General features: G+C 42.4%; 1 protein-coding gene and 1 pseudogene across 2 annotated transcripts; both read right to left on the bottom strand.

Annotated features, from left to right (window-relative positions):
* Positions 1 to 812: 812 nt before the first annotated feature.
* LOC103297553 (mitochondrial fission factor-like) lies at positions 813 to 9,863 on the bottom strand (annotated as a pseudogene).
* Positions 9,864 to 16,348: 6,485 nt separating this feature from the next.
* On the bottom strand, positions 16,349 to 22,607 carry IL20 (interleukin 20). 2 transcript variants are annotated; one of them, XM_028129228.2, is made up of 6 exons: positions 22,580 to 22,607; positions 19,573 to 19,760; positions 19,229 to 19,291; positions 18,960 to 19,112; positions 18,199 to 18,273; positions 16,349 to 16,978 (listed from the first exon to the last, which is right to left on the bottom strand). In XM_028129228.2, the coding sequence occupies exons 2-6, from the start codon at positions 19,729 to 19,731 to the stop codon at positions 16,901 to 16,903; spliced, it is 528 nt and encodes a 175-aa protein (XP_027985029.2). In that variant the 5' UTR covers positions 19,732 to 19,760; positions 22,580 to 22,607; the 3' UTR covers positions 16,349 to 16,900. The 2 variants fall into 2 exon arrangements, with proteins under 2 accessions (XP_027985029.2, XP_008152496.2); XM_008154274.3 differs by lacking the exon at positions 22,580 to 22,607 and adding an exon at positions 19,927 to 19,980.
* Positions 22,608 to 22,894: the final 287 nt, after the last annotated feature.

Here is a 22,894-nt window from a genome sequence, read left to right on the forward strand (position 1 = left end):
GCAGCCAATCAGTGATTTTCTCCCATCATTGATGTTTCTATCTCCCTCTCCCTTCCTCTCTGAATTCAATAAAAATATATTTGATTTTTTTAAAAAGAGGCTATGCAAAAAAAAAAAAAGAAGAATAACTATAATAACATTTATGTAAAAGGTCCATAAAATACAAATCTATAAAAACACAAAATAAAGTAGTGGTTGCTTGGGGCTTGGCGTTAGGTAGGGGCTGAGTGGGTGGGTGGCGTTAGGTAGGGGCTGAGTGTGTGGGTGGGAAGTGACTGCTCCTGAGTTCAGGGTTTCTTTGGGGGGTAAAGAAAACGTGTGTTCTTTACTGCTGAAAAGGTTAAGAATTCCCTTATAATAAAGGTGATCATGAAACGTGACGTGACCTGACTTTATTAATTCTGACACCAGACCATGACTTCCGAAGTGTTAATGTTGAAATGTGGATGCAAACATTTCTATTCACAAAACTGTTGAATGGTGTTCGAGAAATCAAGTCGTTTTCTTTTACAGATACTTGTCTAAATCCATTCTCTACCCCTCTCCCATTCCGAGAAGTATTTGTACAGACTGATGAAGAAAAAAAAAACAAATTTAATCCCTTTTAAAAAACAAATTAGAGCCTATTTACAAAACGTGCAGAGAATGTAAGGAGGTGTTATTGCAGAACTGGTTAAAAGCGAATGCAGCTCAGTGACACAATGTACCTTTACTTCTGCACCTAGGAGTCTCCCCCCCCCCCCCTCCCTTTCTGGAAGAAGTTCCTTTTCAGAGCATGGACTATAATGCAGCCACAGAAACAAAGAAGTTTGCTAATTCTTTATATTTCCAGCTGTTGAGACAATATTTTTTTTGAGAGCTGAGGTTATCTCTAGCAGCAAAACCGGAGGCAGCAGCAGCCAGAATGCTCCAGTAATTGAATACAGTACATGCCCACACCGCTTTTAGCATGTTCTTTATTCTCCTCTTCTAGAAGTTGTAGACATCGATCTCATTTGATTATCTGTCATCTTAAAAACATCTGCATCTCCCACACTCATGTCATCTGCAGTTCCTTCACCCGTTGCCTCTATGTTTGAAATGCCACACCTGACATTGTCATGATGCGATTAGAAGTGGCAGCGGTAGAATTGCTACAATTTGGCCAACAGCATTTTTCCCTCGTAGAGCACTCTCTTTTCAGCCTGCCAACTGCACAGATTTCTTCATCTTGAGGGGTTGAGGAGGTCTTTCTAAATCCAGAACGTCTAGTGCTCTTTCACTTAGCATAAGGACAGGCGGTGGTGTTTGTAGTGTCAGACGTTTAAGGGAAGTTGACTGAATGAGGTAAAGATCGGCTGGTCTTGAGAATGAAATGTCTTCATTGTTTCCTGCCATGACAATCCTCTCCGAAACTTGCATAATCACACCAGCATTTGGAACTCTTCTTAGAACTTTTGTTCCGGGTCAGCATTTGATGGGGCTACCCTTACTTCTTCCAGGACCCTCATTTGCTGACTAACACCTGTGGACACAAAAAGGGCTACTTACTAAACCTGACCAGCTCAGGTGAGGCCTGCGTGGTGGCCGTACAAGCTCAGAGACCTAAAGTAACCCCATAGGGTGGTCTGAAATGAAAACTTTCTAACTAAAAGCAGTTCGAGGAGGGTAGTCGTGTCCTAGGGAGGTATTTTTCCCTAACGAAGGCCAATCTTCACCTTAACTGAGCCTGTCGGTTGTCTTTTTGCATCTAAGATAACATACCTGGCAACATACCTTTCAAATATCAAGTAATTCTTTTTTTTCCAGACCCCTCATAGCACAATCACCATGCTGTTAACTGTTGACTATCCTGTGTACCTCTATGAAAAAGAAGCATATGTCCATTGCTTCCACTTTTTATTCAATCCCAGAGGTTTCCCCACTTTGCTTTCTCCTGCCTCCATAATCTACTATCACCAGTGGAGTTCATGGAACCTTTTTACATCTTCCCCTTTGACTCGGATGTATAAAATAAGTGGTAAAACTGCCATTTGGGGATGCATTTTCTTAATCCTTTGAGATTTTGCTTCCCAGCAATTGTGGTCAGTTTAGATAAAATCCTATATAATAAAAGCCTAAGCGACCATTCAATTGTTCGACTGTCCAACCGATTGCCTGGTAGCTGTGATGTGCGCTGACCACCAGGGGGCAGGCGCTCCAACCAGTAGGTTAGCTTGCTGCTGGGGTCTGGCCAGTCAGGACTAGGCAAAATGGGCCAGACACGCCCTGGAGCCCTCCTTTTGTCCCTCCCCGGCCCTGATCATGCACCGGTGAGGTCCCTCAGCCTGGCCTGTGCCCTCTTGCAATCCAGAACCCCTCGGGGGATATCTGCAGGCCAGGCCGAGGGACCCCACTGGTGCATGAATCCGTGCACCGGGCCTCTAGTAAACTCATAAAATTCTTACAGATTTGGACGTTTCTTACAGATTCACATTTACTTGGACCACCTTGCAGACCCAGACCCGTGCTTGGTACTAGCAGGGGCCATTGTGTTCCATTGGCTCCTTGCTTTGTATCAGGTGAACTTGGGTGAGTTTTGTGTGGGTTTTTTTTTGTTTGTTTGTTTGGTTTTGGGGGGGGTGCTTTTTATTTGTTTATTTGTTTTTAAAGAATAGTTTATTGTTTTGTTTTTCTTTAGAAAGAGAGAGGGGGAGGGGGAGGGAGAGGGACATAGAGAGAAGAACATTGATGTGAGAGCGCAACATCTATCGGCTGCCTCCTGCACGCCCCCTACCAGGGATTGAGCCCAAAACTTAGGTGCATGGGACAATGCCCAACCAACTGAGCCACACTGGCCAGGGTTTGAGGAGGTTGGAGGAGGTTTTAAGGTGAGAGTTTTGTAAGTAAATTTCCTATGCCTCAGCAATGGTTATAGAGGGCCATGTTTTTAGAGCCATTTCAGCTTCTATCTAAATTAATATCCTTAGTAGTCCTTGTTGGATTAGGCAGGGTGGGAAGCTTTTTTCTGCCAAAGACTGTTTGGATATTTATAACATCATTTGCAGACCATACAAAATTATCAACTTAAAAACTAGCATGCTATATTTGATCAAACATTTAATTAGCTCAACCCTAATGCCTTGGCAGGGCCAGGCCAAATGATTTTGCAGGCTTTATACGGCTGGACAATCCCCACCCCTGGAACCAGTAGGGGGTAAGCACATTCCCATAATTAGGTTCTGACGTTTATACATAAAATTCCTTTCTTAATATTCATTTCCCTGATTTAAGGTACGAGATCCTGATTTTAGTTGAGCTGTTCTTTGTTTTTGTTTTTAATCCTCAAGGTGGAACCAGGGGTTAAGGGTTGACAGAACCCAAGCGAAGGCATGACGAGAGGAAAATGGGTGCCTGGTTTTTAACTTTGGCTTTTCAACTGGAATCGCTTTCTGAGAGTCTGAACAAAAACCTTTTGCTGGATAAATGAGAGCCTGAGCTCACTTGTCTCTGAAGATAAGGGGCCCGTCCTCCAGCCTGAGTCTCGGGTATTCTTAGGTGACTAAGAATCTTTGTGGAGGTGTCAGGGGGCATGCCCCATGCATGATGTGCAGGAGCCCCACAGGGAATTCCAACCCAAGTAATTAATTACATGACTCATCTGGGGATATGCACACCCAACTAAGTTGCCCCAGAGGGAAGCTTCTGTACAAATGGTAGAGATAGTTAATCAACCAATGTCTGTTTTTAAATCAGAGCCTGTTCCCTTCCAACTAGGGGATGTTATGGGGCCAAATATATTTTTGCTAATCAAATATGCCCCAATTCACTTGATAGGGCAAAATTTTCTTAAGCCTAATGATGTTTACACATCCTTTTTCCAGAAAAGCGAAATGTATTTAGAAATAAACAAATAAGATACTGACCAAATTGGGAAAATATTGATTTTTAAAGAAACATTTCTTCACAAGAGGAACTTCACATTTGTTACAGGACATTCCAATGCAACTTCAGGCCTTTTCCAGTCACCAGTATAACTTTATGCATGAGCTGAAATTAAATCCAATACACAAGATCACTTTTTAAAAGGGGCTTATAATTCCATGTATGAGCTCCTGTAATTCTCCTCTCCTTCTAGTAAAGAAACTCAATAGGAAAAGATGGAAGATTTGTACACAATCTCATAGCTATAAATCTTCTCAAACATCCTGTTATTCAAAATTTACATAACCAATTATTTGTTATTCCTGTGGACTGCCAATATTTGTCAGTAATAGATTTATGTAATGCCCTTTTCAGTATTTCTGAAAAAAAAAATACCTCTTTGCTTTCACCTGAGAAGATCACAAGTTTACATGGATATACAGAATCCCACCTATTTCTCTTAGATACTAAAAGCTGGTTTAAATAATATTAAATTTTCTAGAGATTTCACTCTGACCCAATATGTGAATGAATTACTTTTATGTTCTAGGACATTACCAGACTCCTAAAAGGACACAATTTACCTATTACAATCAATTGAGCCACACCAGCCAGTGTATGGCACTAAATCTTATCTCTTCCCTTGCCAGCCTTCTCTACCCCACCCCTTCTCTCTTCCCTCCTTCTCTCTGTTCCTTTTTCCTCTTCTCTTCTCTTTTCTCCTTCTCCTTCTCCTCCTCTTCCTCTTCCTCTTCTCCCTCCTTTCTCTCTGTCTCTCTGTCTCTCTGAGTAAGGTCCTGAAAGAACAAAGAAACAAAAAGTATTCTAGGTTGGATTTTCCCCTTGAAAATATGGTAGACACCCCAACTGTTCCTCACATTTCCTCTTCATGGAACACAGGAAAACTGTACTTCCTTGCCCCCATTGAAGTTAGACATGGCCATGTGACCATTCTTACCAGTTAAATCTAAGTGGAAGAAACATGTGTCATTGCAGGTGGAAGGATTTAAGCCATGTTGTCATATCCTGTTGGTGTTGAGATGGCAGCATTATAGGTGGAAAGATTTCCGTCAGTCTGGGTTTCTGAGTATCCGAGATGAGCAGAGTCCCCATGCTAACATGTACTAGACATGTAAAATAAGTGAGAAATAACTTCTCTTGTAATCAGACATTGAAAGAGATCGAGATAGTTTGTTACTGCAGCATAACTTAGCCAACCTGACTAATACATAAGGAATGTTGTGGGGAGAGGGATTTAAAGCCCTTTCAAATCCCTTTCCAACCTCATATAATGAATTCACTCTGCTATAGGCAAAACTGTGATTCAATATGCTATTTAGACAACTCGTTGTAATCACAGAGATTCTCAGAATCCTTCTTTGGTAGAAAGCACTGCTTTCTCCTTGAACACAATGTAAACAATGCATTCAGCAGGATGAGGTCAGGTTATGGCATGAGGCCGACCACTTTGAGATCCAGCAACTGAAGCACAGTCACTCGGGAGTCACATAATGGGGACAACAGCTCCGGACTGGAGGATGGATGGGAGTCTGACACCCTACCTAGCAGAGAGTGTCTGTGCTCTTGGAAGGGGAAATGGAAAGGACCCTTCTCCTAGCAGATGCCAATAAAATGTTTTGAACAAGCCAACAGCCACACACACACACACACACACACACACACACACACACACACACGCATACACACTCCACCACACATACTTACTTAGTATGGATCTTAAAACTGGCAAAGAAAGTCAGGCTAAGGCCTGATATGTCTGAGCTTGAGAAACTAGAGATTTTAATCCTGATAAGGCTTACCTAACCACCTAACCTTTTTTTTTTTTTTTCTCCTCATCTCCAAGCTTTGCCCTCAAGTAAATGATCAAATCCAGGGAATCTTCAAAAGGCAAAGGACTGATGAAGAGTAGACGCTGCTTCCAGCCACAGTGAGCAGGGCTCTCCTCATAGACTCAGCCTTTAACTTCCAAAAAATATCCTCTTGGATATTGCTCATGAAGCTAAAGAGAAGGCATTTCTTGTTGCGGAGTGTTTAACTCCTGGGAAAGACACCAGCCCTTTTCCCAGGCCAGAGAGATGGTACCATAAGAAAGTAGTTCGAATTGCTTAATCCTGGTTAATTCTGCTTTCCCACAATAAAATAATAATAATATGGATTAGTATGGCCTGAATGTCCAGTTTGCAGTAGCCTGTGATTACAAATTAAAAATCTCAAAATTCTGAAGCCCCATCTGTTCATGTAAACAGAGCAGGCTCTTGAAGAGTTCACTCCCCCGGGTGTTTTGAGAATCCCCAAAAGAGTGTCTCCATAGGTGTGTCTGTGAACCGACCTCAGCCATCAGGGCTGGCGAGCCAGCTGCTGCAAGCTCCAACAGCTGCCCAGTGATGGTGAGAATGGGACTCTCCTCACCAGGTCTTGGTGCCAACTTGCTGCAGCCAAAAGATGTTACAAAGTCACACATTCTCCCTTTATAGGGTGTTTGGGCCCAAAGGATTACAGAGTTCAGTGAAACAGCTTTCCCAGTTTACACTCAGAGCAATTCTTGGCCCCAGGGTGTCCACGTGCCTCCATAGTGATTGGTTTGGGGCAGCTTCCGGTAGCATGAGACCAGAATCCGCATGTCATGAGGGTTGGGGGCTTAGGGACAGCTCTCAGCTCTAAGTCCAAAAGCCAGAGCGTTGTGTAGTACTTTACAAAGTATTTCCACAATTTTTTAAATATGTTTTTATTGATTTCAGAGAGGAAAGGAAAGGGGGAGAGAGAGAGAAAAACCTCAATGATGAGACTCATTAATCGGCTGCCTCCTGCTTGCCCCTGACTGGGGATCGAGCCCACAACTGGGGCCGGTATATTCAGAGATGACCATGACTGCCAGGGTGTAGCACTTTGGGATCTCAACCAGAGGCTTGTCTGGAAGGTTACTAGGGCCTGCTTCAGCAGGTTCTGAACACTGATTGTTGTTGCCCCGATCCTGTAAATCTGTGGAAAGTTCTGCACATCTTCTCAATCTCCCAACCTTCTATCAACTTTTCTGAATTTAGATGACTTCCCTCAGGGAAAAGCTGTCCCCCATGCTGGGCTCACTTCTCTGGATTCCGGCTGCCATATCTCCACCCTATAATTATGCCTGTCTTGTTATCTCTCCAATATCTTCAAACATGCATGGGGTGTTTTTTCATATTTTCTGATTTTTCCCCCTAACTTTTCTTGACTTCTTCTCAGTGAAAAGTTTCGTTTAAAAGCCTCCTTCAGCCCAGTCATTGTGGCTCAGCAGTTGAGCGTCGGCCTATGAACCAGGGGGTCACGGTTCCATTCCCAGTCAGGGCACACGCTCAGGTTGCAGGCTCGTTCCCCAGTAGGGTGTGTGCAGAAAGCAGCCTATCAATGATTCTCTCACATCATTGATGCTTCTATCTCTCTCTCCCTCTCCCTTCTTCTTTGAAATCAATAAAATGAAATAAAAAACATCCTTCATGCAAACAAGTGAAGAGGAAAATTCTTCTGCGTATTCACCAGCTCCCCAGCAGCTGCGGAAAAATCACTGGACTCTGCCATTGGAAGGAAAGACAGATCTACCACGCAGGTCTGTAAAGTCTGAGTGAGACAAACTAGATGACATGCTCAGTGAATTCCGTAGTTTTCCTCTTTGTTCCAGACTCTGAAAAGCTCAGAGCCAAATACTAATCCTTCTAACAACTTATGATTCAGAACCTTATCATCTGTCTTTTGTGGAACAATCTTAGTTCAACTTCATGGCATTGTCTGTGTTGCAAGGGTTTCCCCTAGTTTCCTTATATCTTGTTGTATTGCATGTATCTTTTTAAAAAGTATTTTTGTTGATTTCAGAGAGGAAGGGAGATGGAGAGAGAGATAGAAACATCAATGATGAGAGAGAATCATCGATCGGCTGCCTCCTGCACGCCCCCCACTGAGGATCGAGCCTGCAACCCGGGCATGTGCCCTGAACCGGAATCGAACACGGACCCTTCAGCCCACAGGCCGATGCTCTATCCACTAAGCCAAACCGGCCAGGGCTGCATATATCTTTATAAGCCATTCTAAATCACTTTGATAGGAAGTGGAACATAATTGAGTTTGAGAATTCATTATATTTTCTGGACTCTAGTTCCTTATCATATACAGGATTTACAAATACTTACACCCAGACGATGGCCTGTCTTTTGAAGAGAAAAAGAGTTTCACTTTAATGAAGTTCAAATAATCCATTTGTTTCTTCTATGGCCTCTGCTTTTGGTGTCATATCTCAGAAATATTTGGCTAACTCAAAGTCACAAATGTTTTTGCTTAGGTTTTCTTTTTTTTCTTTTTTGTTGTTGTTTTATTTTATTAAATCTTTATTGCTGGAAGTATTACAGAGTCCCCTTTTTCCCCTCAGTGAACCCTTCTAGCCTAAGGTGACCAGATTTTAACATTGGTAAAGCGGGACACCATTGACCAGAGGGGGGAGGGGTTCTTTTTTTTTTTTTTAATATATTTTATTGATTTTTTACAGAGAGGAAGAGAGAGGGATAGAGAGTTAGAAACATCAATGACAGAGAAACATCGATCAGCTGCCTCTTGCACACCCCCTACTGGGGATGTGCCCGCAACCAAGGTACATGCCCTTGACCGGAATCGAACCTGGGACCGTTAAGTCCGCAGGCCAACACTCTATCCACTGAGCTAAACCGGTTTCGGCCCGGAAGGGGGCAGGAGGTATTGATAAAAAATTTGGTCTATATTGTAATCGCTTTTGGTTTTTTTAATAAAAGGAAATTCACTTCTTAGATCATCGTTGAATTTGCATCCTCTTTTCTTACTCATTATGTTAAAAATCTAAAAAAAATCATTTAAAATTATATTATAAATTATTATATACATATTGCTTAAAAACACAGTAAGTAGGTACATAATTACATGAACATATTTTATTGTTAGTTTATAAATTAAATTAATTTGATTGTTATAAAGTAACTATATTTTAAAAATTATTTTAATCCTATATTTCTTTCTAAATAATAACAATACTAACTTGTATTATTTTTCTTCTGAATTTGCCGTAACGTAAGTCATAAGTGTCACTTTCAAGGCCGGCGCTAGACTTTTTGCCGCCACTATAAAATATAAATAATACGAGTACTGTCTGCTAAATTCAAGAAAATGTATGTATTTATGAAATAAATAAATTACTTACCTAAATTATCTGAATAGCTGATTTGTAATGACATCACTTGTTTAACTAGCCTACTAGCACGCAGTACGATGTGTATCGTCTGAGAGACAGCTACAAAATGTTTTCGTCGTTGCCAATCCCCAAAAATGCCATTGTTCATTAAGTCCAAACAATGGTGGTCGAATTCTAACAACTGATCAACAATGCGAACTTTGATAAGCAGTTCTCGATAATCAGTTCTCAATTATTTGTTATTATTAAAGTTTAACATTATAAAATTAACAAAAATAATATAAAACTCATATCCTGGCTAAATAGCCACATGGCCGCCGAAAACCGTATATTCCCTTCCCGTTCTCCTGCCGTTCCCTAGCTTATCGTGCATTCTTTCCAAAAATCGGGACTTTTTTAAAACGCCGCGGGACGCGGGACAAATTGTTAAAAAGCGGGATGTCTGGTCACCTTATTCTAGCCTGCCCCACCCCCTGCCCCAGGCCTTCATCTTCCTATTGTCTGCGCCCATGGATTAACACGCCTTTGAAATGCCTCTTTTTTTAGATCCCTCATCAGATTAACCACCCTCAAGTGAGCACATAATTACAAATTTATCCTGTAATGCCATTCTAGAGACTTCCCCGCCTTACTTCCTCCTACTTTCACATAATCTTCTTTACATTCCCCCATCAGTTCCAACTGTATATAAAGGGACGCAGACTTGCCTACCAGACTCCCGTTGGAAGGCAGCTCCCGCCTGGGTCCCTGCTGGTGGGTAGGTGCCGTCGGACATGGCCTCCAACAGGCCCGGTGGAAGCGGGAGGCGCAAGAGGACCAAGTTCAGCAAAAACCAACTCCAGGTTCTTATCGAGGCCTTTGAGAAGGACGCCTACCCTGATATCACTGTCCGAGAAGAACTAGCCAAGCAAACCCAGATTCCTCAGTCCAGAATCCAGGTGTGGTTTCAGAACCGGAGAGGTAGACAACCAAAGGACTCCCAGAGGCGGCCCCGAAGGAAGGCAGACGCTGCGGCTCCCAGGTCCCGCCGGGGTGCATTCCCTGTCCCCCCACACCGTGGCCTCCAGGGCCTTGCCCCCCGACGTGGCTCCGGCGTCGGAACTCTCCAGAACTATGCTGACCAATTCTCCTGGGGGGCGGAGCGTGCTTCTGGGCCAGCAGTCCTCTGGGGGCACGCTGGTGGGCTGGGCGCCCATGTGGCCTCTCCCTACCTGGAGACTCCAGCCAAGCCACTGGGGGAACCTTCCGGGAGTTTCCATTACTATTCAGCTATGGGTGCATTTCCTGCTCCCCAACAGCCCTTCCAGGTAGAAGCCGGTGGCATAGACATGCATCAGGGGGACCCCAGGGTGCTCATATGTGGGGACTGGGCCCTGCCAGCGCAGGGGCAGCATTTTCCTTCTGATGGGCAGCAGCCATGGGGGGCCTGGCAGCCACTACCTGCTTGGGAGCCAGGGATGGCTCCCCAGCAGCCACTGTCCCAGCACCCTGGAGCCCAGAAGCAGCCACCCCTGCCCCCTTCAGCCCAGGAACACTGGATGGATCCTGCTGAGACCAGATGCCTCAAGGAGGAGGAGGAGGCCGAGCTGTTTGGACAGACTGTGGACTGAACCGTCCCAGGTTTGATTGCCGTCAAGGGCTTGTCCTTGGGCAGCAGACTCAGTCTTGTGGGAGGCGACTAATGGATGTGTCTCTCTCACCCTGAAGTTGCTCTCTGGCTCCTGCTCAGGTTTTCTTTGACAAGTTCTGCAGTACAGATTGTACATTTAGAGTCATGATCCATTTCGAGTTAATTTTCACATATGGAATAAGGTATGGGTTCGTTCACTTTTGCCTCCTACGCTATCCAATTATTTCAGCACCATTTCTGGAAAAGGTTATTCTAGCTCCACTGAGTCACCTTGGCACCTTTGCAAAAAAAAAAACCAATCGCCCGGATTCAAACGCTCCAGCCGACGGTTCGGCTGGAGGAAGTTGCTGATGGGCGGCCTTGTTTTCGCTCTGCCGGCGGACGGTTGCTTCTGGGCGGTGCCGGGAGGACCTCGCAGGCGCAGGCCCAGGCGGCTGGTGCCTGGGGGGACGGATCAAGCGCAAGGCTCCCCGCGGCTTTCTCAGGCGCGTCTTCAAGCGACAGAAACCTCACCTTCATCTAGGGACCAGGTGCGACTTACTGGTGCATCTGAGCTGTTGACTGTTTATTCGTCGACCGGCAGAAGAAGAGTCCAGGACAGATGCTTGTAAGAATAAGTGTGGAATCATTCAAGACCAGCATGTACTGGCTGCAGCAAAGGTCATGCTAAAGAAGAGCAGAGGTTAGAAGTCAAAGAACACATTTTTTGAAATTTATATGATGAACTTTTTTCTTTTTATTTTAGTTGACAAAGAGATCGTGAAAGCACTTTTTACATATTAGTTAATATTGTGTATTAAAATATTGGCTGCTTGGGGGATTTGTGTATTCTTTTACTAGCATTGAAACATCTCAAACAATATCTAACTTTATTTTTTAGGAATTATGTTTCATTCACTTTAAATGGACTCAAGTTCATTTTACTTTTGTTTGGTTGGTATTTGCAAATGTTTTGAATATTAAAAATAAAATCTTACGATGTGAAGTAGCCTGGAGAGATGTGTTTCTTGAAATTAAGCTTATAAGTATTTACCTTTACATACAATTAACTATGGAATTAATTTAACCTTTGAGAAAGTACAATGGGCAATCAAATCTAGGTCCATTTAAATAATTTTAACGCTTTTAAAAAAAATTCTTTATTGTTGAAAGTATTATATATGGCTCCTTTTCCCCCCATTGACCTCTCCCCAGCCACTCCCCCCCCCCTCCCCGCACATGCCCTCACCCCCTACTGTCTGTGTCCAATGGTCATGTTCCTGTGCATGCATACAAGTCCTTTGGTTTGGTTGATCTCTTACCCCGCCCCTTCACCCTCCCCTGTCTTCCCTCTGAGATTTGATGGTCTGTTCGATGCTTCTATGTCTCTGGATCTATTTTTGTTCATCCTCTTATGTTGTTCGTTATAGTCCACAAAATGAGTGTGATCATGTGATATTTATGTTTCTCTGACTGGCTTATTTTGCTTAGCGTAAGGCTCTCCAGGTCCATCCATGCTGTTGCAAGTGGTAAGAGTTCTTTCTTTTTTACAGCAGCGTAGTATTCCATTGTGTAGATGTACCACAGTTTTTCTAATCCACTCATCTGCTGATGGGCACTTAGACTGTTTCCAAATTTTAGCTATGGTAAATTGTGCTGCTATGAACATAGGGGTGCATATATCCTTTCTGATTGGTGTTTCTGATTTCTTAGGATATATTCCTAGAAGTGGGATTACTGGGTTAAATGGGAGTTTCATTTTTAATTTTTTAAAATATATTTTTATTGATTCAGAGAGGAAGGGAGAGGGAGAGAAAGATGGAAACATCAATGAGGAGAGAGAATCATTGATCGGCTGCCTCCTGCACGCCCCCTACTGGAGATCGAGCCCACAACCCTGGCATGTGCCCTTGACTGGAATCAAACCTGGGATCCTTCAGTCCGCAGGCTGACGCTCTATCCACTGAGCCAAATCAGCCAGCACCCATTTTTAATTTTTTGAGGAAACTCCATACTGTTCTTCACAGTGGTTGCACCAGTCTGCATTCCCACCATCAGTGTACGAGGGTTCATTTTTTTCTCCACATCCTGATCAACACTTGTCATTTGTTGATTTGTTGATGATAGCTATTCTGGCAGGTGTTTTGATTTGCATCCCTCGGATGATTAGTGACTGACCATTTTTTCATATGTCTCTTGGCCTTCTGTATGTCTGCTTTCAGAAAGTGTCTGTTTAGGTCCTTTGCCCATTTTTAATTGGATTGTTTATCTTTCTTTTGTTAAGTTGTATGAGTTCCCTATAAATTTTCGAGATTAAACCCTTATTGGATGTAACATTGGCAAATATGTTCTCCCATGCAGTGGACTCTATTTTTTTGTGAATGGTTTCTTTTGCTGTGCAGAAGCTTTTTATTTTGATTTAGTCCCATTTGTTTATTTTCTCCTTAGTTTCCATTGTCCTAGGAGATGTGTCAGTAAAGATATTGCTATGAGATATGTCTGATATTTTGCTGCCTATGGATTCTTCTAAGATTTTTATGGTTTCCCATCTTACGTTTAAGTCCTTTATCCATTTTGAGTTTATTTTTGTGTATGGTGTAAATTGGTGGTCTAGTTTCATTTTTTTGCATGTATCTGTCCAATTTTCCCAACACCAATTATTGAAGAGACTGTCTTGACTCCATTGTATGCTCTTGCCTCCTTTGTCAAATGTTAATTGAGCATAATGGCTTGGTTGGTATTGCAAATGTTTTGTATATTAAAAATGAAATCTTACTACATGAAAAAAAAAACAACAATTGCCCATACATGTGTAGGTCTTTTTCTGAACTTCTTTATGTTCCACTGATTGATCTATTTTTACACCAATACCACACTTTCTTGATTGGCATAGTTTTATATAAATCTTAAAATCAAATATTAATCCTCCAATTTGGTTCTTTGTCAAAGTTATTTTGGCTACTTTAGGTCTGTTGCATTTTAATTTGAGTTTTAAAGTGAATTTGTCCATTTCTACCTTAATAAGGTTGCTGAAGTTTTGATTGTGATTGCATGGAATTTATAGATCAATTTAGAGAGAACTGACATCTTGGTAACACTGAGACTTCCAACCCACGAATATGGCAGTAAAGCTCTTTGTTATTCCATCATCTTTCATTGCTCCCAACAACAGTTTGCAGTTTCTAATGTGGAGATAACCTTTCCCATCTTTTGTCCCTAATTTATGCCCAAGTATGTAAAATTTTCGATGCTATTATAGTCTTTTTTTTAAATGTCCAATTTGTGGTAAATGGAATTACAATTGATCTGTGTATCTCAAGCTTATATTCTACTACCAAATGGAGCTTCCTTAGTAGTTCTAGTAGCTTTTTGTAAATTCCATCAGATGTTCCCACCTCGATGAGCATGTCATCTATGAATAAAGGTAGTTTTACTTCTTCATTTCCAATTAGGATGACTTGTGTTTCTTCTTGCATTGACTTGAGGTTTAATGTCCTGGAGGTATAGGAACCTGAGTTTCAGTGCCAACTCTGCCGTCACTCACTCTGTAACCTTTGGCTTTCCCTCTCTGAATGTACAAACGGACAACGGCTGGTCCATATATAAAAATAGAACTCTGATCCACAGTCTGCAGCAACCAGCCGGGAGAGCCAAGTCACAACTTCTGTAGCAATCAGGCCCCAAATGGCCAGAACTTGATTACTCGCTCACAGCCTCTCTGCTGTTTGTCCCCACTTCCAACTTAGCATGAACGGGAGATAGCCAAATGTGCACCCCAAACCAATCACACAGGATGCCCCGCTTCTAGTAGCTCTGAACCCGAGTTACTGTCAAGTGATCTGAACGTTCCTGCCCTAGTTTCTAACATGGAGTAAAGCAATGCCCTCTGAGAGGGGTTAGCGCTCCCCGTTGTAATCCACAGCTTCCTGCCTGTCCCGCCTCTTCCAGTTAAGGCCTGACTCACTGCTCCTGACAATTGGGCTGAACAGAGAGCTTCACCTTTTCTCCTCCCAACCTTCCAGTGAAATAGCGGAGTCATTCTCTCACCATTTGTTCTGCTGCCTCCTGTTGGCAAGGCCCAGGAAAACAAATAAAGGAGCTTTGTTCTCACCTCTGGGAGCCAACCTCAGACACACCCATCTGGAAGACACACCATTGGCAGGTAAAACCAGCCTCCTCCTTGCCATCCAATGTCTCTTAGAGGTGGTGTTTCTAATTTTAACACTGACTTCAGTGAAGTTGACTTCTCCACTCTTTCTTGAGAGTTGTAGCTAAGTTTTTGTCAGACTAGTCAGAGAAAACCAAGAGACATATGACTAGAAAATCTGATAGGGGAAGGGTGATAGGTAAAATCTCACAGAAAATGGGTGATTATAATGGGGAACATGAAAGCAGAAGATGCCTTGTTTTCAGAGGAGCAGAGAAGACTTTCTCTTGCCCAGATGCGGTGACTCAGTGGTTGAGCATCGACCTATGAACAGGAGGTCACGGTTCAATTCCCAGTAGGGATATATGCCCGGGTTGCTGGCCTAATCCACAGTAGGGGTGTGTAGGAGGCAGCTGATCGATGATTCTTTCTCATCATTGATGGTTCTGTCTCTTTCTCCCTCTTCCTTTCTATCTCTGAAGTCAATAAAGACATTTTTTTTTTTAAAGAAAATACACCAAAATGGTTGAGTAGTTACCTATGTACAGTAGACTCATGGATGATTCTATTTTTTTTTCTTTATATTTATCTGTATTTTTAAATTTTTCTGTATTGGGTAGTTGCTAATTGTATAATGAGGAAAAAAAACAAAACACCACAGTAAAGTAATTTAAATAAACCAGGTCTCAGGCTGAGGGCTTGGAGCAGAAACCAGACGTAGTTAGCCCAGCTCTCTCTAGGAGCCAGGACATCAGTATCAGTCTGCTGTTTCTGAAATTGGAAAAACTGAACTGCTAAGCTTCCGGTTCCTTTCAGAGTAAGGTGGGGAGGAAGGATGCAAGCAGCCCAGGCCAGGCTTCTGGCTCCTCAAAGCTCAGGAAAGGTTAACCTGAAAGGGGCCTGGAAAGAGAACTAGTTGGTCATGAAGACAAGTACTTGATCCAGGAATAATCTAGATCTTGGGGTGGACAGAACCCAAAAAGGGATGGCCTCAAAAGAGGGCTCATGCACTTTCCTGAGCAAGGTTCAGTCACTGTCCTCTGCATGTGTGTGCTCTTAACCTATAATAGAAACTTGTGCCCATTGTAATTTGTGGTGTAATCAAGATCTCTGACTCAAGCGTGTGGGAACCTGAAATAAGGAAGAAAACCGAGGTACAGAGAGGACATTGCTCAAGCCAATAAGGTGAAAGTAAGGATGGCTAAAGCCCCTCCCCCAGTCACAGTCACTTTATGTGGAGGGTAGAATCATGAGATCAGAGATGTGAGTGAACTAAGAGATAAGAGCTGGGAAGGTATTCAATAGGAGAGAGAAGTCCTGGGTCCCCACTTTCATTCTTCTTCCCCAAGGCAAAGCGGTCCCTAGGCAATATGAGATTCAAGCTCATCCCCATTGTTGTTTCTGTTCCCGAAGCATTTTTCAACACCAACCACATATTATGCAAAGGAAACTTTATTCGTGGAATACAATTTTACCATACAGGATTCCACAGCTGGAAGATACACAAGTATGGGGGTGGGGAGTTGGGTGGGGTGGTCAGTAATTGTGAGGCACATCTGTAATTTTTCATTGGAACTTCTTTCACAGCTCCTACTTAGTAACCATTGTTTCCGTTTACAAAACCATTGTGGCAGTCAGTAAATATGTCCTTAATTTAATAAAAGTGACTACCCACCCCAGCCACTCATCCAGAGAAGTCAAAGTTTGTTCACTGTTTGAAAACATATAATGTGCCCTAGTCATGAATATTATCGATGAATTTTTAAAGACATGCACAAGTACAAAAATAAATAGATTAAATAGCAGAAATAAATAAATTAATTAATGAATAAATATATCCAACAGTACAAACGGTATCACCAAAATCTTATAAACCCATGGTGTAGATTAAGAAATGAAAACAAACACAATAAGGAAATAAATATTAAATAAATAATATACACAGTGACCAGCACTAAATGATGAAGCAAAGAGATGGTGGTTTGGGGCCATGTCTCCACAGTTCTCAGGACTGGACTCAGCCAGAAGCACTGTCAGCGGTATCATCACTTTGCTCCTATCTCATCTCCTCCATCCATTGCAGGAGGATGTCTAGCTCTCCCACAGCTTTCACCACCGCTTCCTGAAGTTTAAGCTGAAAGACACACAGTTATGTAATGAGCAAATCAAAAGAAGACAGCGTGCACCCCAAGATTAATCCTCTTTTTTCATTGGCAGTTCTGTTGGGGATCACAAGCAGAGCATTCTTTTCAAGATGGAAGAGCTTGAAAGAGGTTATGGAACTTCAAAATCTCACAAGAGGAAGGAACATCATTGAGTTCATCACCCTGGTCTTCAATAGGGAAACTAAGGCCCAGAGGGGTAGCAGAATTAGGACTATAGCCCAAGCCTCTTGCATCACAGAGATCAAAGTAATGAGGCTGTGTTTTTTAAAGGTGTGTGTGTGTGGGGGGGGGCGCACACATGCACACAGGGGTTGCTTACTCTGCATACTTCAATTGAACAAATATGTATTGTGCTGGCTCGGGATCCGGAGATGAATTGTACATCCCCTACCCACAGGGCCTTTACAGTCTAGTGAGGGAGACAAGCAGAAGCAGGCAGTTAAAATGTAGTGTGGTGCCCAGCTGGCATGGCTCAGTGGTTGAGCGTCGACCTATGAACCAGGAGGTTACTGTTCGATTCCCGGTCAGGGCACATTCAGGCTCAATCCCCAGTGTGAGGCACGCAGGAGGCAGCAGATCAATGATTCTCTCTCATCATTGATGTTTCTATCACTCTTTCCCTCTCCCTTCCTCTCTGGAATCAATAAAAATATATTTTTAAAACATGTAGTGTAGTGAATAAATGATGGAGTCCACACAGGACAATAGTAGCGGCACTTAACTCAGAGAGGTAGCAGTACCTCCTTGGAGGTGATGTGTAGGCTGAGTCTAAAGATGCGTAGAATTAGTCAGTGAGTAGTGGACTCCAGGCCTTCCTGGCAGATGTGCAAAGGCATGAGGTGAGAAACAGCATGGGGTGGGCACCGGTGAAATTGTGAGTGACTGTATTTGAGGGCATGTATGAGTGCGTGCATGGTTGGAAAACTATAGCCTCTTGTTCATGCACCTGGAAGATGTGTTTTTAAAAGGCCATTCCCTTTTCATTCATAAAGCATTTTTCAGAGAAAGCACCCTTCTAAAGCCCACCTAGCTGTCCTTGGGGTACAGCAGAGGAACAAGCCACATGACCTCAGAGAGCTATTAACCTGAGGGCTACAGGATTTCTCCCAGTAGGAATACCCATCCCACTCATTTATGATCTCAGTTCTAAAAACACACTCATCCCAACCAAGGCCAAAATTGCATATACCTCTTTGAAGTGACTCAGAATCTGGTTGAATTTCTCCAGTGCTTCCTCCCCACAAGGGCATGTCATATGGGCATGCTGAAAAGAAGGCCAAAGAATGATAGGTTTTATAAATATTCTGATTATCTGCCATTAACATGAAGTAGGTGGGAATTCTACTCTTTCTATAGGTACTCCTTTCTCATAGACAAGTCTTATAAGACCTCATCATTTGAGATCATTAACCTAGTCATCAGTAGAACAGAAAACCAGCTTTTTAGGCTCAAACTCACTGCTTCTTTTTAGAAACAGGTAACACTGAAGGAATTTGTGATCACAGTGTCATCTAGCCTGTACCCCCTATTCAGCTCTAGTCTGCCCCCCTCCCAGAGAGTCCCCATGGAAAGAAAGAATTGGATTCCTAGGTCCTACTGAGGCCCTATCTTGATATTGAGTCCAATGGCCTAATGGCTAGCTGCCTGGACCCTGGATGTACTAGTATACACACTGTCAGATACCTCACCTTAATTTCATGGATAAAAGATAATTGTCATTAACATCAAATAACTAGCATTTTATAGTTCTTTAGGCTTTTTAGATGGAGCATATACCCAAAAGTCAATAAAACTGAGTTCTCATTACCTAGTCACATGGCTCAACACAGACTGTTAGAACTTTTGGACTCAGTTTTTCCATCTTTTAAATGGGAGTAAAAAAGGGGCTTGGTTACTAAGTCATTGAAGCTGTGTGCTAAGATTAATCCTCTACCCAAGACCCTTACTCACACAGAGCCGGAGGTCCTTCTTGATAGTAAGAAAAGAGTTGGCGAGGCTGCTGAGCTTCCGGAGGATATGGTGGTCAGGGGTCTGATAGTTTTTGAATACCGTGCCCAGATAGAGTCTCAGTATATGGCGAAGGAGGCAGCACTGATCTGCAGGCTACAAAGAAGACTAGTATGTTGGTGGGGAGAAGGTGTCCAGGGACAAGACTCAGAGTGATCGAGATGCCCCTGGTTTACATTTCCTCCCAGAACTCCTATGGGCCAACCACATACCTTTGTGTCTTGCAAAAACTCAGTTTTCAAGATTCTGAGGTCCATGATTTCATCTTTGGCTTGCTAAACAGAAAAGGACAAGACAAGAAAATGACAGGTCAGTGATGGCTGTCAGGGTCTTAGACATAGAGACCTCTTACCCCTTCCTTGCCATGACCCTTGGACAGGGTCCCTTTCCAAAACACTTTTAAATTATGAACTACAGATGTTTCCTGGGAATGCATCCTCCTGGTAAGGAGTCCCCAACCTGTCTCTTTTTATGGTCACACTATTGGGGGACAGAGAAAGACAAGTAGAGAAGGGGAGAAGCAGCCACAAATTGGGAGGGTGCCTCCCTCACATACCACTGTGTCCCTTATCTGAGAAAATCCATTTTGCATTTCTTGAAGGTTTGTGGTGATCATACAGCTTCCCAAATGGAATGTCTTCAGCCCAGCAGAAGGTGTCCAGAAGAGAGAAAACACCGCCAAGAAAAGGCAGAGGGGGAGACAAGAACTTTTCATCTTGTGCCAGAATCTGGAAACCACAGGAGCTAGGAATTCAAAGAAAAAAGCATCACTTACTGATTTCCCATCTCATGCTTTAAGAAGCCAATCTAGTCACCAGGGACGTGCCCCCCCCCCCCCAGATGTCTCTTGGGGGTGAAACCTCATAGCTTTATCTGATTTCTGACAGTCGGATGCATTCATCTAACTTACTAAGGAAAACTGCTGAGCCGCCTCAAAGAGTAGCTTCCAGGTGCTTGTTCAAGGTCTGAGTGTGAGTTGGTGCTACAAGTCCCAGCTCTTTTATTCTGTCCCCAACCCAGCCCCATCATCATTGCCCAGCAATAAGGCCTGGAGCAGCAGGCACTTGTAGTGAGTACATAGAGGATGACATCTCAGGGGAAATGTCAAAACTTGTTTGAGTTGACGTATATCATCTTCCCTTCCAGAATGCCAGTGTAGCTCATCCTAGACCCGCAGGCAAATTGGGGGAAAACAGAACTCACAGGCGCTGTTGCTGAGACACCAAAAACACTTGGAGAAAATTGTCTTGATTTTATGGCCACCTCAGGGCAGAGAAGCTTAGTTCTGTTTGGCATTTGTCTGAGATCAGATTAGTTATTTGGGGATAGCAGATTTATTTCAGCCCCGAAGGCAAATAGAAAGTCAATGACTTCATAATAATTCTACTGCCAGGGAAAGGCAAGATCCGTAGGCAATCATCCCAAGTCCACCTAACACTTCTCCACCCTCCTGAGCTGTTGACTCCCCAGCGTCCTCTGCAGGAAGACTTTAGTCAGGCACAACTGGGATGAATCCAAGAGCACACTCTTTCCTGGCCCTTTAACTCCTGGTGAAGATCAAGTATGATCTCAAACACAGAGGAAAAAGGAAAAAGAAAACTGATTTCTTCTTGGGGTGAACCTTGCTCTGTAGTGGCACTTTATAATATTTGCTGCGTTTTACGATGAAATAATAATGGGCTGGGATTAGAGTGAAGAAGCACTTACTTTAGGCACAAAATTTTAGGGAGCACCAAAAGTCTCAGAAATACCAATAATAATAAATTGAGATTTAAATAAATAATCTTTTAATTGTTATATTTAATATTATATAAATAACTAGAGGCCCAATGCATGAAATTTGTGCAAGAGTAGGCCTTCCTTCCCCTGGCGACCTGTAGCACCAACTCACACTCAGACCTCGAACCTGGGCTTCCTTCACAAAGGCCTGGGCCTCCCTCTGCGGGGTGATCATGGGGCGATCACATCACACCTGCCTTGGCTGGCGTGGTGCCAGCAATGGGTATCATAGCATGGTCCTGAATGGTTGTCCAGATGGTCGTTCCGCTGTTTAGCCATTCAGTCGATTTGCATATTACACTTTTAGTATGTAGGATAATACTTGTAATCTTTTAATCATTGTATTTAATATTATATTTATAAATTAAATTTGTTTATAAATATATTTAATTTATATTAATATCAAAATTAATGAAAAATCCATGATAAACAAAATATCACTATTTTAAATAAAGACAGAATCTGACAGTGCCAAGCTGAGCCCTATTGGAACTCAAGACAGAAGGGAAAATGAGTACTCCTATCTACTTAATATACACGATATGATTTTTTAAATACATTTTTATTTATTTCAGAGAGGAAGGAATAGGGAGAGAGAGATAGAAACATCAATGATGAGAGAGAATCATTGATCAGCTGCCTCCTGCATGCCCCCTACTGGGGATTGAGCCTGCAACCCGGACGTGTGCCCTGACAGGAATCAAACCATGGCTTTCTGGTTCATAGGTTGATGCTCAACCACTGAACCACACCAGCCAGGCTACACTATATGTTTTTATGTATCTTTAGTGATTAATTTTTCCCCAGAAGTACATATATGATAAAAATACAGGTGATGAGTCTTCACCAAGAAAGTAAAATTATAATAAACTATGTATGGGGCATAAATAAATATTTAAGTTTACAATAATGTTGTGAGTTGTAATATAGCTACTTTTAAATTTTTCAATATTTTTCAACTACTTTAATGTTTTGGGAAAATAACATACATAAAACACATATAAACATATGTAATGGGGTGTACATCTTTCTTCTTGCCTTAAGCTCCAATAGGCTGGGCACACACTAACCATCATTACCACTTATTGAATTTTTCCTATGTGCCAGGCAATAAGCCAGGTATATTTTATATCCATGTCCACCTGAGATACTGCCAAATGTAGGAAAAAGAAATAAACAAACTGAACCCAAAAAAATCTGAAAGAACTCTGGGTTCGGAGACAAGAGAACAAGTTCCCATCAGTGTAGGTTGTTCCAGTTTGCCCAGAACCGAGAGAGTTGCCGAGACACAAGACTTCAGTTTTAAAACTGGAAAAGTCACAGGTAAACCGGATCAGTTAGTCACCCTACATCTATTGCCCTTAGGCAAGTCCATTCACCTCTCTGAGTTTTGTTTCTTCAGCCTCAAAATGATGACAATTAAACCTATCCAAGAAACTTGTTTTGACATTTAAATAAAATAAAGCCTAATTTATACACCTACCTATAATGAGTGATTAATTCATTTTAAATAAAGAATGATGTTAGTTTGCCTTGAACATAGTAGGTGTATAGTAAATATATGACAAATTAAACAATTCAACCAGTATTTATTGAGCACCTACTGTCTTGAATATTGGGCTAGGTACTGAAGTATAAAGATAAACATGGAAATTCCCACCCTCTAGGATATATTCTGTCCTAATGGAAAGGGCTCCCTTCGACGTGACCTTGAACACATCGAGGTAGATGACTGGTAGAACTGGGCTGGTTAGATGGTGTTGATAGAGGGAAAGTTCTCTTACCTGAACTCGGAAATGCTGTTGCTTCTGATCTCCTAGGAGTCTGTTTCAAAGCTAAGAGGCTTCCAATTATTTATAGATGTGTCACAGGAAGGAAGTGAGCTCCCATAGGTGAGAAGTGAAACTCCCTTGGAAATTCTCTGGTGCATGGCACTTCCTCCCATCCAAAGACAGTTTAATTGTTGGCTGGATTACCTCAACACTTCCAAAAAGCACTTCTTACGAGGTTACTGGTTGTAGTTATTAGATAAAAGATATGCTCTTTTTTTTTTCTGGCTTCTTTCTAAAGATAATTAGGGCAAAAAGGATGACTGAATT

The sequence above is a fragment of the Eptesicus fuscus genome, chromosome 22 (assembly GCF_027574615.1).
Source record: "Eptesicus fuscus isolate TK198812 chromosome 22, DD_ASM_mEF_20220401, whole genome shotgun sequence".
NCBI classification, from domain to species: Eukaryota; Metazoa; Chordata; class Mammalia; order Chiroptera; family Vespertilionidae; genus Eptesicus; species Eptesicus fuscus.